At 35.2% G+C, this 16,084-nt stretch overlaps 1 protein-coding gene across 1 annotated transcript in view; it reads left to right on the forward strand.

The window, feature by feature from the left end:
* Positions 1-6,173: 6,173 nt before the first annotated feature.
* The window catches only part of LOC133193717 (uncharacterized), a 15,046-nt gene continuing 5,135 nt past the window's right edge, over positions 6,174-16,084 (forward strand). Inside the window, exons 1-3 of the mRNA XM_061329661.1 lie at positions 6,174-6,917; positions 7,547-7,690; positions 8,291-8,435. Coding sequence (XP_061185645.1) covers positions 6,325-6,917; positions 7,547-7,690; positions 8,291-8,435 — 882 coding nt within the window. The 5' untranslated portion in view covers positions 6,174-6,324. The remainder of the gene's footprint in view (positions 6,918-7,546; positions 7,691-8,290; positions 8,436-16,084) is intronic.

Here is a 16,084-nt window from a genome sequence, read left to right on the forward strand (position 1 = left end):
GATTTTATAAGGCTAATTTCAACAAGTTCAAGAAAATATGTGTATGTGAGTGTTTAATGTAATTTAAATTGTTTTTGCAGAATTAAAAATATTACTAGCCATATTAAACAGGTTACATTATACATAAGGCCATTCCAAGTTTTTTCGATGTTTAGCGTCCGCGTGCGCCTTGGTTTTTGACACCCAATATTAGGGAAAAAAACAAACAAAATATGGAGGCCTGAAATTGATTATTCTGGTCAAAATATTTGAATTCTGTCATTTTCTCTAATGACCTAGCTGTCTACAATATGTCATAATAGATATATTTTAAGCGTTTAATGCCTTGATTTTGCTAAAGAATAGATCTTTCTATGAGAAAAATATGTTAATGAAATCAATCCTTTGAATGATGTCATTTTTATGACTATAAAGTCAGCGTTTTATTTTTTTTACTTGTGTTTTGCGAATAGGTAGGTAGGTTTTTGAAAGATCGGTGGACGCTAAACAGAGAAAAAACTGGAGGTTTACATTATTTATATTCATTTTGCATACATGTGAATACCAAGTTCAAATGATTTACAAATATATTTTCCTAGGTTACATAATGGCTATTTTTATGTTATTGTTATGTTATCTAATGATTGAACAAATTTAAGCATGGAGGGTTTTTTCCGTAATACCATTTTCATAAATTTTTGTCCATAATCAGTTTAGAGGGGGCAAATAAGTACAAAGTGATATTTATCTTTAGTTTCTGCATATTTTTTCACATCTTTCATTCCATTGGATATTTCTGTTTATCACATGTTTACCCCTTTATCCCGTGAATATCACTCATTGGCTATTTTTTCATATCCCACTGCTGTGACGTCACAATGGCTTTTGCGTGAAAGTGATGAAGTGAAGTAATGTGAATTCAAATATGAAAGCAGGGTGAAATAAGTTCAGTAATGTATAAAACATGTGATAAAAAGCCAAGGCTCGGGAATAAAAAACAAACAACTCCTTGGATAAAAATCATACCCAACCACAAATCATGGGAGACCCTATATTTCTCTTTAGCTAGGTTATGTGAAGATAATCGTATTTCTGTTATTTTCTTCTTATAAATTTTTGTTACTGCTTTCTCTAGGCATTACAGAAATTACCTACCAGATGTCTATAAAAATAACATTAAACTTCGATATTCATGTAACTTAAAAGTAAATGTATAAAATAATACCTGATTCTTTGTTTTATTACAGGTTTAAAAAAAAAACTCTCTTGAGTTTAAAAAGTTTTTATCATTCAACAGATATCTAATGCCTAACATTCAAGTATTGTCCTTGATAAAATGAAATATGGAGGTAGCGAACAGCAATCAAACTCAAAGTCCATTAGACAATACAAATCGGGAGCAGAGCAAACACGCACCTTCAAAATATCAGAGGTTGGATCAGGCGCCACGAAGGGTTGAGTATCCCCTGTCGCCGGTCACACCCGCCGTGTGCTCCTTGTCATGATCGGAAAAGATGGAAAAATCTGTAAACAATGCAGTGTGTAAATAATGGACTAACAATTAGTATGAAAAACGTCAGTCAGCATTTGACTTAATGATAGGTTATATTTGCTGACAAGGTCATTATATCGACCATTAAAACTTGCGAAATGAAGACTTCAAATGAGATTGTTGATATCCTTGTTTCATCAACTTGTTTGTCAATAGCTTGCCCAGTTTTAGAAATTGTTCATATGTAGAGCATGTTCTTGCGTATCGAATCAACTGAGAGACAAAAAACCCATATGCAGGTAATAAGGGTATATTGCTACATAAGTAAGGGAAGTTGACGATTGAAAATTGCGCAGTACAGTTAAGGTGCGCAATGGAAATATCGACAAATTTTTTGTGATTAAAGATGTATTCATAATCAGGATGGCGATTATTTTTAATACATTATTTATATCTGACAAATGTAATTATGGTTAATAACTACATATTGAGGACGACTAGATTTTATATTTAGACTTGTCACGTGTTGCGGCAGTCACGTGATTTTAGCACATTTACTTATAGTATTGAGGTCACCTATACATTTCACTAGTGCAAGGGCATAACCAAGATAAAATTCTAAGTTAAGTTTATAAATATTTTCAACACGCATTGTAGTTTCTGAAAAGTGCTGCGATCCTATATAGATTCTGCTAATTCATTGTTTAAATCGTATTTGTATTACCGCATGCTGTTTTTTTGCTGATCAACGGCATTAAATATAGATATAATTAAATTAATTTCAAGATTTCATCAGGATCGCAGCACTTTTCAGATACCTTAATACTTCTAGAGTTGATTCGTAAAAGCTTACTATGATCCATTGAGTGCATGCCCTTGCACTAGATCGATTTATTAAGACCCTTACATTACCCTCCGATGTACTCGCATACAAATATACGGCAGTATCAATTAAATAGGAATTGTACGGAAAATATATTAATAAAATAGTAAAGAAGACATTGAATCCAAGTTAATGGCCTATGAAATATCTGTAAATAATATTTTATTTAATTATAGAATACATTTTTCGTTGAGAAAATATTACTTGATCCACCATTCACTGCATACAAACTGCGTCAAGTTTTACGAAATGACGTCACATCGACAAGTGCATTGCGATCAGTGACTTGTTTATATCTTGTTATGTGGAATTAAACTAACGACAAAACAGCATGTTGTAGTAAGTTTTGATGTAGTTTGATGGTTTCCTACAGTTTAAAATAGCAAATCATTTCATTTTGTGGTATTTTTAAGAATTGTTGGTTTTGTATGATGTCATAGTTAATTTTTCCCGTACAAATTAGGCTCCGCCCCCTTTTTTGTAGCCTTAACTGTGCTGCGTGAAGTCATAACGTTAAACATAAAGCTTGGTTGTTAGGTTACCATTAACGTCTTTTTCTAGTCAAATATCCATGCAAATGTGAAACAGATTTGTCAGAATCTTTCATTTCAATCTCACTAGGATATATCGAGTTGACATGTGAATGGAAGTAACTATTGTTAATTGATACGTAGTCGATATATCTAAATGTTGAGTTGAAGGCCACAGCAAGTATTTTCTTGAAGTGAGTTTGATTTACCATACTTTACCAGGCCTAGATTCCAAAACTTTCATAAAAATCCTTACAAACAAAGATATATTGAAAGGTCAAATAAATGTTCGACCAAGCTTCAAACTTATCCTATAACCCCTCACTAAACTATTTACTGCTGTGAAGGAGAAACAGTTCAGACATATTGTGCAACTTCATATTCAAGAAGTGCTGTAAATCAAATGTAGATTTCAAAAAAAAAAAATTCAAACAACTTTTGGAAAATTTAAAATCTCAGAGCTCCTCAAACATCAAAACATAGGATTTTTCTACGCTCTGTACAACCAGTCCACACGATAAATTAAAGAGCGAAGTATACTCTGAAGTTGGTAATAAAAAGATGTTGGCGTTCTCATTGACAGTATCTACATGTATATGGAGACCAGATCTTCCAACAATCTGTTTGAATTTCGATGACCTACCTGTTTTATATTCCTATGAAGCAGAATTTTTTGCAAAAACTTCTATATGAGAATAAAAAAAAAATCTTGCTGTGAAACACAGGACAGGCTGGGTAACGATATGTGTTTAAATAGCAATTAACATCTCCAAAACTGACTAATTTGATGAGATTAAATTAAATGGGTCTTTCGATCTACATTGAACAAGAAAATGTTCTTCATCTTGAATTTGATTAGGCCAACTTTAAAATAATGTTTGCTTGCCCTCTCCCGACTCAGAATGAGAAAATTGAGTCGGTAGGTACATGTAGGTGAGAAATTTTTTTTCGAAGAAAATTTCAAAATCAATGCTGAATTTTCAAAATCTATTTTCTGGAATGCATAAAAAAATAATTGCTTCCTGGAGGTAAAAAAAAGTTTTGAGTCGGGCCATTAATTTTTAGCCAGTCGGTCGGGAGAGGGCAACCAAACAATTTTTTAAAGATGGCCTTAAGCATAAGAGGAGATGGGTGAACATGACGAGCGATAAGCCTATAGTGTGACAAACATGAAGATGAAAAATTAAATTTCAATTATATCAAAATTTTCCTTGATATTTCGTCTAGCATAAAAATATACTTTATGTAAAATCTCTACAATTTGCAAAAATCCAAGATTGAAATTATTTGCCTGTGAAATATTAGACACACTCGAAAGCGGGCTAAAAGAGTCATTTTCTCATACAATAATACTATTTTTTGATATGAGTGGGTCTTCGCTCCACCTTTTTGAAAGTTAATCCTCAAAGTTTGCATAAAAATATACATTTTTTTGGTTACCAAAAATATGGAGCAATGACCCACTATACATTAAAAATATACTTTTATGACATAACATTCGCATCTTTTCGAGAAATACTTGAAGTCCATTAAGTCAAGGGTCATATCACAAACATGATTTAAATGCCACACTTTATCAGGTCTTGTGTAGTCTAGTGGTTAGCGTGCTAGTCTCGAAAGAAAATGATACTCAGGATTTTTATTGCTAGGGTTCGAACCACACGAACACCACATTAATTTTTTTAATAAAAGAATAAATTTTGCCGAGAAAATTTTCCTCAGAAAAGGTTTGTTTATCATAATTTCATAAATTTCAATAATGAGAACTTTACTCTAAATACTAAATTCACAAACTGAACATGATTTTTATATAGGCTTTCTGCACGCTATGTTCGCCCATCTCCAAAGTTTTTACATATTCTTCCTGTTCTAGGTATGTTATAATATCTGCCCAATATTTTATGAAGGGTCTGTGTGCTGATACACGTATAGTCTACAGATCGACTTTCTGTATTCAGGTTTTAAGGAAATTAGATATTTTTCTGGAGTCTGGAATTAGTCTTAAATAATAAATAAGTGGCAAGTTTGCCCTCTTTTAGTGTTTCGAAGTACTTCCAATTCATTAAATATTATTTTTAATTTGAAACTCTTTTACTGTGTAGATAGATGTAATGATTTCATTCTACGGTAAAAGGACCAATTCAGGGTATAATATAAAACATGGAAAAAAATTGTATCAACTAGCAAAATGAACATCACAATTCTCTAAAGGACATATCAGTGAACTTGAAAAAAAAAAAAAAAAAAGAATTGTCCACAAATCTGGTATCGTTAAATTTTTTAAACAATTTCAATAAACCATTGATTGGGAGGTAATGTTACGGAAGATAATGCTTGATCAAGTCTTATTAATTTTTTTTAATAAAACTGAATTTGACGTATTTTTCGTTTCTGATGTTCAGTATAGAACGGTAAAGTATGATTCAAGAAGTCTCGCATGAATTATAGATATTAATTTCAAATTTCGGGATAAAATATCGTTACGGGAGTTAATTTCCATCAATAAAAGTTCTCGGCAATAGTGAAAATTAACGTTTGTTTTAGGATTTTAAACAAAAGTATGAAGCATTTGGCTCCCAAAATAATATTTTTTTTAAAAATTATACCTTTAGTACAAAACTTTCCTGATTTATCGTTACGGAAGTTAAATTTTTAAGAGAGACAACCGTTTTTTCTGAATCATTTTATTATTTCAAAAATGCAATGGTCTAAAATAGCTGACTCGCAGCTAGAATCGATGATATTAGGTTCCGTGATCACTTTCAGATAAGTTTCAATTCTTTTTGAAATCTTTATCCTGAAATTTAAAACAAAATCGTTACGAAAGTTAATTGCATGATTTTCAGCGACATGCTATGATTTCGCATGAAAGATATATGCTTTTCTTTGCGAGAAGTGGTTTGTTTTCTTTTTAGATAGGAAAAAACTTTATTCAAAAATATTAATCGCAATCTATTTGAGACGCTTATACGGCTGAAAATTTCATCTTGAAATTTGCAAATGAATGAAGCGACATTAGGATAAAATTGCAGAGGAATACGTTTTTCAACTTCATGGTGTTCATATATAAAAACTTCAACTGCATATATATCGGTAAATATTTACAAAACCATGTGTGTATGTCAAGTCTTAGAGTTGAAATCGATCTTTATATCTAATTATAGTTAAGATATTACAACGGTAAATTTGTAAGCGACATAAAAATTCTTAATTGGAACATGTTTTTGTAGAATGACTGTCAAAATAACCTTTCACCAAGTGACTCCCAAATCTGTTGATGCCTTCCTTTATAATCATTCTACACCTTTGTTGAAAATAAAGTCTGTAAGATGAAAGGTTGACTTACAGACAGACGGAATATAAGAATTGAACCCCCTCTTCCCCATTGTACTTGTCAATCCGGAATTGCCAATGTTGGTTCGCGTGTTACAGTGACCAATATGGCGTCTGGATCGAAGAAACCCAAGCAAATAAGTACAAATTCAGAAGAAACCTCTTGTAGCAATCAAAGTGATAGCTGTCATGTATCTAATTCTAGTGAAGGAAGCAGTCCAAGTAAAGATGTCTCATTTTTTTCAACACCAGAAAGTGATACTGACATTAAAAGGAGGAAACCGAATTCCATAGAGCAGAGTTCGTCGCAAGTCAATAGTGATACGGGAAATTACTCAAAGGTTCCTCACAATCTTAGTGACTGGGAGAAGAAACACATTGAAAATCTTAATATTAAAGTATCTTATCGACCAGATATATCCCCTTTGCAGCTAATAAACAGAACAATTCAGAAAACTGGGCTCCAAATCTTTGAGGTTCGAAGGCTTGATCCGGATGAAGAAGAAAAAAAGATTGTGTCTCTAGTCAAATATGTCCAGCAGAGTAAATTTATGGAGATGTTATCTAAAATAAATTATCTGACATTTCGTGATTTGAGCAGGAAATCCTTGAAGGGTTTAGACATGTATGCAGACGACCGATACCAGTGTTCATTTATACCTGATGAATTACCAGAGAGTCTTAAATTATGGTTTTACAGGTATAAATGTGTTGTTTGTTTGCAGCAGATATTTACATTTATGGACAAATTATGGTAATATCAGGCCTATAGGTCCCTGGTAATATAAAATCATGCAGAAAGCAAAGATGCCAGTCATACTAAACATTGCTAAAGGCATTGTTTTGAATTTCATTAATAGTAACATTTTAAAATTTAAATCAATGGATTGATAGATATAAAGATACAGTACTGTTGATCTTCGGTATCTTGAACATTGATATCTCGAATACCATGGTTATGTCAAAGTGATTTATAAGTCCTTATCACTTATTCCTTAATAACTAAGTATTTTACCCTGGTTATCTCAAATCCTCGGATATCTCAAAGTATTTTCTTTGTCCCATTGAGTTCGAGATAATGAGGTTTGACTGTACATCTTAACTTTGGTATTCAAAAATCTCAATATCTCAAATAACATGGACATGTCGTAGTGAGTTCAAAGTCCCAACTACTCTCTCCATCTTGAATCTTCAATTATTTTGAAGTTTTTTCTCAGTCTCAAGGTTCTAGATATGAACTTTGACAGCAATTATTAAAGGAAAACTCTCTCCAGAAGGAGAAAGTTTGATCAGTATACTGTATGTGAACATACTGACTTTTTTTTGTAGGTTTCACACTCATGGAAAAATGTTTGCTCACATTTTACATAAGATGGTTGAAAACATGGAGGAAGGCATTCAGAATTATCAATGTCATTTCCAGCATTTATTTGAAACGTTTACAAAGATGTTTGGAATGTTCAGTTTTGTAAGGTGTGTTCTGTTTAGTGCTTTGATCTGTACAACAAATATGACTTTATATAGATGCTGTATTATAAATTCTCTCAAGTTAACATTTTATTGAACATGCTGAACTGATATGTTAAATCAAAGTGGAGATCAAACCAGCAAATAAAAAAGCCATTGGACCACAACACTTGAGTTGCCTTAGCCCTGCTGTTCTTCAGCACAAGAAATTTTTAAAAAATATTTTCCGCTTTATTAACTAAAAAATTCTTACCCCATATTTTGGTCTAACCTTTGCCCCAAGGAGTCACACTTAACCTAATTTGAATCCACACATCCTGAGGATGTTTCAGTATTATGACTAACTTGGCCTTGCTATTCTGAAGATGAAGGAAATGTGCATTAAGTAAAAACTGTTCCCTTATCTTAATCTCTGTCCCTTACCAGGAAGAGATGAGGCCACAGAAAGGGGGAGGGATGCTATTGTTATTGTGTCTCATCTTCCAAAATTTGTAAACAAGTAAATAATTTTATAATAGTTAGTGTCTATATTGACGGGTACTATCTAGTATGATTACAAGCAACATTTAAATTGTCAACAATCTTTCATTATCTTTCATTTATTAGTTTAATGCCTTGCATTGAGGTGCAGAAAATGAATATCATGGATACAGAAGTTTATGGTGCTCCAGATATTCTTTACTCTTGCCACTGTTGGAAACCTCCTGTGGATAATGAAATGAAAAAATCTCGTATAGTAGCCATATGTGAGGTAATGTACAGTTTTAGTGTAATTGCAGTGCAATTGGGTGTATTACTATACTTTATTAAGATACCAGGGTTCGACACTAACGTTAGTCCGTTAGTCTCAGACTAATACATTTTCATTCGGACTAATAAAATCTGCAGCTAATTAGTCCGAACGGACCAATAAAAATTCCTGGAAAACAATATGAATAATTTACCAATGTCCAATTTTCTACGACTTTTACTGGAAAACCCCACATTTATTTTTAGCTTTCTACCTTCTTGGCGGGTAGTTACACAATTTCGAGTCAGCGCTTAATATTTCGACTGATTGATATGAAGTAAAACGTTTTAGCGATTATAATTTATATGACACATAAAAGAAAGATGTCAGACATATTGGATGTAATGTAAAGAGAAAAAGAACGAGATCGGGAATACGATCGTACTTGTTGATCGCGAGATTTCAACAAATCTGTGCTGTGGAATAAACCATTTCACGTAAATGCTTTGTTTATTTTTAAAAAAGTATAAAAACGTATATTGAAATGTTTGTTTTGAAATTAATGTTACAAAACATTGATGTTTCCTTTTTTTGACGGACTCATAAAATTGCTTGCGGACTAGTAAAAGTAAAGAAGCACTAGTCCGGCCGGACTAAAGCCTAAAAAAGTTAGTGTCGAACCCTGGATACATAATTATACCCCCACTCCAAAGGAGAGGGGGTATACTGTTTTTTATACCCCCGCTCCAAAGGAGAGGGGGTATACTGTTTTACCCTTGTGTGTCTGTCTGTCCGTCTGTCTGTCTGTGTGTCTGTCCATAACAAATTTTGGTCGCAGTTTTCTCAGCAATTACTCATTAAAGATGTTTGAAATTTTAGCACACTCTTTGTTTAGGAATGCCATATGGTGGGATTCATTTTTGTACGAATCCGATGTCAACTTCCTGTTTATCTGTGCTTCTGTCCGTACCTTACATAACAAATTTTGGTCACAGTTTTCTCAGCAACTACTCATTGCAGATGCTTTAAATTTTAGCACACTCTTTGTTTAGGCATGCCATATGATGGGATACATTTTTGTACGAATCCGATGTCAACTTCCTGTTTATCTGTGCGTCTCTCCGTACCATACATAACAAATTTTGGTCACAGTTTTCTCAGCTACTTCTCATCACAGATGCTTGAAATTTTAGCACACTCTTTGTTTAGGCATGCTATATGTTGGGATTCATTTTTGTACAAATCTGATGTCAACTTTCTGTTTATCTGTGCATCTGTCCGTACCATACATAACAAATGTTGGTCGCAGTTTTCTCAGTAACTTCTCATCGCAGATGCTTGAAATTTTAGCACACTCTTGTTAAGGCATGCCATTTGTTGGGATTCATTTTTGGACAAATCCGATGTCAACTTCCTGATTATCACTGTGTCTGTCCATAACTGAACTTGTGTATTCACATCAGAGCAGGGGTATTATTAGTGGGCATTGGCTCACAGACTTCTTGTTTATGTCTTTTTTTAATTCTCAATTTTTAGGAAAATTGTTGCCATAGTTACTAATACTATGTGCTAAATTTGGTGGTGAAAAATCAATTCTAAACTGGGATTCAAACCCAGGGCCTCTGGCGTACTTTGCCAAAAGCCCTGGATTCGAGTACCATTGGAGACTTGATTTTCACCACCTGTGACATTTTGCGCCAAACGTGGGGTCCAAGTATTCTCTGGCATTGAAAGTGTTTGCATACAGAGCCCCACAGGTGCAGGCACTCCAGAGAGGATGAGGACATCTCTATCTCTGGAGGGAGACAATGTAGTAGCGTAATATACATGCCTTCTACTAGCTTTAGCTAGTGGGTTAACCATTTAGTTTGGTAGAGCACTGGACTGGCATGTCAGAGGTCCCTGGTTTAAATCCTTTCAGAGAGCTCTGAGCACAAACATGTCTCTGTTACATTATTCCTCTTAATGTTCTAGTCTTATTGCTTTTTGGCTCCATCTAGTTTATCTAATTAATTATTAATTACAGAGTGACATTCTTGTACAGAGTTTCGAGAATGCTGTTGTCGTGTAGACCAGAAATAAAATGATCTTTTAGATTCTATTATAGCTACAGATCTGTCACTCGCTGGTCTGAAAAAATTGGGATGGCGACCACTCCAGAGAGCTACAGTGCCACATACCCAAAAGACAAATATCCAGACCATTGAGCTACAGATCTGTAGCTAATTCTATTATTATACGATTCTTTATTCATTTTTGGTCTGATTTCAGTTATTTAAACTTAATTGGTTCAATTAAAAAAGTAGATAATACCTGGTAATGATTTTTAGGTCACCTGAGTCACTCACGTGACCTATTGCTATCCGTTTTCGTCCGTCGGCGTGCGTCGTGTGTCATGCGTTGTGCGTTAACATTTGAACATTTTCAGCTTCTTCTCTGAAACCGCTCAACCAATTTCAACCAAATTTGGCATATAACATCTATGGGTGAAGGGGGACAAAATTTGTGAATTTCATGGTCCCTGCCCCCCTGGGGCCTGAGGGGTGGGGCAAAAACCACTAAAATTAATGCAATCTTTAAAAATCTTCTTCTTTACTCCTGGACATCAAGCAGTCAAACTGTTAGCATGATTGTAATAAGCATTGAGCCCTCTACCAAAATTGTGAAATTCATGGCCCCAGGGTAAGGGGTTCTGGGGCTAGGGCGGGGCTATATAGATCATATAGTAAAAGTGCATTATTTCTTCAAAAATCTTCTTCTCTGCTCCTGGGTATAAAATAAACTAACTAAGTACACAGTTATGATAAGCAAGAATGCCCGTTCCAAAATTGTGAATTTCATGGCCCCTGGGTCAGGGGTTCTGGTGAAAGGGGGGGGGGGCTCTATTGATTATATAGTGAAAATGCATTATTTCTTTGAAAATCTTCTTCTCTGCTTATGGGTATGAAATAAACTAACTAAGTACATAGTTATGATGAACAAAAGTGCCTCTTCCAAAATTGTGAATTTCATGGCCCCAGGGTCAGGGGTTCTGGTGTTAGGGTGGGGCCTTATTAATTATATAGTGAAAACACATTATTTCTTTGAAAATCTTCTTCGTTGCTCCTGGGTATTAAACAAACTAATTAAGTACATAGTTTTGATGAGCAAGAGTGCCTCTTCCAAAATTATGAATTTCATGGCCTTGGGTGAGGGGTTCTGGTGAAAGGGGGGGGGGGGGGGCTCTATTGATTATGTAGTGAAAATGTATTATTTCTTTGAAAATCTTCTTCTCTGCTCATAAGTATCAAAGAAACTAACTAAGAACATAGTTATGATGAGCAAGAGTGCCTCTTCAGAAATTTTGAATTTCATTGCCCCTGGGTCAGGGGTTTTGGTGAAGGGGGGGGGGGGTGTTATTGATTATATAGTGAAAATGCATTATTTCTTTGAATATCTTCTTCTCTGCTTATGGGTATTAAAGAAATTAACTAAAAACATAGTTATGATGAGCAAGAGTGCCTCTTCAGAAATTGTGAATTTCATGGCCCCTGAATCAGGGGTTCTGCTGTTAGGGTGGGGCTCTATTGATTATATAGTGAAAATGCATCAATTCTTTGAAAATCTTCTCTGCTCCTGGGTATTATTTAAACAAAGGAATTGCATGGTTATGATAAGCAAAAATGCCTCTTCCAAAATTGTGAAATTCATGGCCCCAGGGTCAGGGGTTCTTGTGAAAGGGGGGGTGGCTCTACTGATTATATAGTGAAAATTCATAATTTCTTTCAAAATATTTTTTCTACTCCTGGTTATAAAGCAAAGAAACAAGTGTATAGTTATGATGAACAAGGATGCTTTTACAAAATTTTTAAACTTGTGGTCCCAGGGGTTCTGCTGTTTTTCTGAGGGGGTGGGAGGGGGGGGGGGGGCTCTATTGATAATATAGTGAAAATGTGTGAATTCTTTGAAAATCTTCAACTAATTGCATAGTTATGATGATGAGGGTACCTCTTCTAAATTTGTAAATTTCATGACCCTCGGTCATGGTTCTGGTGTTAGGGTAGGGCTGTGTTAAATAGTAAAAGTGCATTATTTCTTTGAAAATCTTCTCTGCTCCTGGGCATATTGGAGGCAAACAGAGTAAAAGTTTTAATAAGCAAGGGTATTTTTACCAGAATTTTAAACATCTGGACCATTTGGTCAAGTGTTCTGGTCCTGGCCAGGGCTCTATTAATTTGTATTCTACTGAGTGAAGTTATTCCCCTTTGCCATTCACCTTTGATAATTAATCAGTGTAGATAATGTATTTGAAAGGTTAATAGAATAAGAGAATTATGCAAGAACATTGATTGTATAATACAAAAAGTACTTTCCTAGTTTTAATGATCAGGTAGACCTGGAAGTAATAGATGAATAAAAGTGAAACAAAAATAACTTATCTTTTTTAATGTTCTTCAAAGGCCAAGTGAGGCCAGTTTGAGATATTTTGTAAAAAGTCTGTATGGTAATAGCGATAAATGGGGGACAGATAGATAAATCTTACTATTTTCCTTGCTTTTGGAAAAAAAAAAAAGCTTTATTAGGTCACCTGAGTCACTCAGGTGACCTATTGCTATCCGTTCTCGTCCGTCGGCGTGCGTCGTGTGTTAACATTTGAACATTTTTAGCTTCTTCTCTGAAACCGCTTAACCAATTTCAACCAAATTTGGCATATTGCATCTATGGGTGAAGGGGAACAAAAATTGTGAATTTCATGGTCCCTGCCCCCCTGGGGCCTGAGGGGTGGGGCTAAAACCACCAAAAATAATGCAATCTTTAAAAATCTTCTTCTTTACTCCAGGACATCAAGCAGTCAAACTGTTGGCATCATTGTAATAAGCAGTGAGCCCTCTACCAAAATTGTGAAATTCATGGCCCCAGGGTCAGGGGTTCTGGCCCAGGGTGGGGCTATATAGATCATATAGTGAAAGTGCATTATTTCTTTGAAAATCTTCTTCTCTGCTCCTGGGTATTAAATAAAGTAACTAAGTACATAGTTATGAATAGCAAGAGTGCCTCTTCCAAATTGTGAAATTCATGGCCCCAGGGTCAGGGGTTCTGGTGTTAGGGTGGGGCTCTATTGATTATATAGTGAAAATGCATTATTTCTTTTAAAATCTTCTTCTCTGCTCCTGGGTATTAAATAAAGTAACTAAGTACATAGTTATGATGAGCAAGAGTGCCTCTTCCGAAATTGTGAAATTCATGGCCCCAGGGTCAGGGGTTCTGGCCCCAGGGTGGGACTATATAGATCATATAGTGAAAGTGCATTAATTCTTTGAAAATTTTCTTCTCTGCTCCTGGGTATTAAATAAAGTAACTAAGTACATAGTTATGAAGAGCAAGAGTGCCTCTTCCAAAATTGTGAAATTCATGGCCCCAGGGTCAGGGGTTCTGGTGTTAGGGCGGGGCTCTATTGATTATATAATGAAAATGCATTAATTCTTTGAAAATCTTCTTCTCTGCTCCTGGGTATTAAAAAAAGTAACTAAGTACATAGTTATGATGAGCAAGAGTGCCTCTTCAAAAATTGTGAAATTCATGGCCCCAGGGTCAGTGGTTCTGGTGTAAGGGTGGGGCTCTGTTGATCATATAGTGAAATTGCATTAATTCTTTGAAAATCTTCTTCTCTGCTCCTGGGTATTAAATAAAGTAACTAAGTACATAGTTATGAATAGCAAGAGTGCCTCTTCCAAAAGTGTGAAATTCATGGCCCCAGGGTCAGGGGTTCTGGTGTAAGGGCAGGGCTCTATTGATTATATAATGAAAATGCATTAATTCTTTGAAAATCTTCTTCTCTGCTCCTGGGTATTAAATAAAGTAACTAAGTACATAGTTATGAAGAGCAAGAGTGCCTCTTCCAAAATTTGAAATTCATGGCCCCAGGGTCAGGGGTTCTGGTGTAAGGGTGGGGCTCTATTGATTATGTAGTGAAAATGCATTAATTCTTTGAAAATCTTCTTCTCTGCTCCTTGGTATTGAATAAAGTAACTAGGTACATAGTTATGATGAGCAAGAGTGCTTCTTCAAAAATTGTGAAATTCATGGCCCCTGGGTCAGGGGTTCTGGTGTAAGGGTGGGGCTCTGTTGATCATATAGTGAAATTGCATTAATTCTTTGAAAATCTTCTTCTCTGCTCCTGGGTATTAAATAAAGTAACTAAGTACATAGTTATGAATAGCAGGAGTGCCTCTTCCAAAAGTGTGAAATTCATGGCCCCAGGGTCAGGGGTTCTGGTGTAAGGGCAGGGCTCTATTGATTATATAATGAAAATGCATTAATTCTTTGAAAATCTTCTTCTCTGCTCCTGGGTATTAAATAAAGTAACTAAGTACATAGTTATGAAGAGCAAGAGTGCCTCTTCCAAAATTTGAAATTCATGGCCCCAGGGTCAGGGGTTCTGGTGTAAGGGTGGGGCTCTATTGATTATGTAGTGAAAATGCATTAATTCTTTGAAAATCTTCTTCTCTGCTCCTTGGTATTGAATAAAGTAACTAGGTACATAGTTATGATGAGCAAGAGTGCTTCTTCAAAAATTGTGAAATTCATGGCCCCTGGGTCAGGGGTTCTAGTGTTAGGGTGGGGCTCTATTGATTATCTAGTGAAAATGCATTAATTCTTTGAAAATCTTCTTCTCTGCTCCTGGGTATGAAATAAAGTAACTAAGTACATAGTTATGAGGAGCAAAAGTGCCTTTTGGAAAATTGTGAATTTCATGGCCCCAGGGTCAGGGGTTCTGGTGTTAGGGCGGGGCTCTATTGATTATATAGTGAAAATGCATTAATTCTTTGAAAATCTTCTTCTCTGCTCCTGGGTATTAAATAAAGTAACTAAGTACATAGTTATGATGAGCAGGAGTATCTCTTCTAAAATTGTGAATTTCATGGCCCCATGGTCAGGGGTTCTGGTGTTATGGCGGGGCTCTATCGACTATATAGTGAAAATGCATTAATTCTTTGAAAATCTTCTTCTCTGCTCCTGGGCATTAAGGTGATAAACTAAGTACATAGTTATGAAGAGCAAGAGTGCCTCTTCCAAAATTTGAAATTCTTGGCCCCAGGGTCAGGGGTTCTGGTGTAAGGATGGGGCTCTGTTGATTATGTAGTGAAAATGCATTAATTCTTTGAAAATCTTCTTCTCTGCTCCTCGGTATTGAATAAAGTAACTAGGTACATAGTTATGATGAGCAAGAGTGCTTCTACAAAAATTGTGAAATTCATGGCCCCTGGGTCAGGGGTTCTAGTGTTAGGGTGGGGCTCTATTGATTATGTAGTGAAAATGCATTAATTCTTTGAAAATCTTCTTCTCTGCTCCTGGGTATTAAATAAAGTAACTAAGTACATAGTTATGAGGAGCAAAAGTGCCTTTTGGAAAATTGTGAATTTCATGGCCCCAGGGTCAGGGGTTCTGGTGTTAGGGCGGGGCTCTATTGATTATATAGTGAAAATGCATTAATTCTTTGAAAATCTTCTTCTCTGCTCCTGGGTATTAAATAAAGTAACTAAGTACATAGTTATGATGAGCAGGAGTATCTCTTCTAAAATTGTGAATTTCATGGCCCCATGGTCAGGGGTTCTGGTGTTATGGCGGGGCTCTATCGACTATATAGTGAAAATGCATTAATTCTTTGAAAATCTTCTTCTCTGCTCCTG

This window comes from Saccostrea echinata, unplaced genomic scaffold (genome assembly GCF_033153115.1).
Source record: "Saccostrea echinata isolate AGI-Se365-2 ecotype Australia unplaced genomic scaffold, CSIRO_AGI_Sech_v1 ptg000028l, whole genome shotgun sequence".
NCBI classification, from domain to species: Eukaryota; Metazoa; Mollusca; class Bivalvia; order Ostreida; family Ostreidae; genus Saccostrea; species Saccostrea echinata.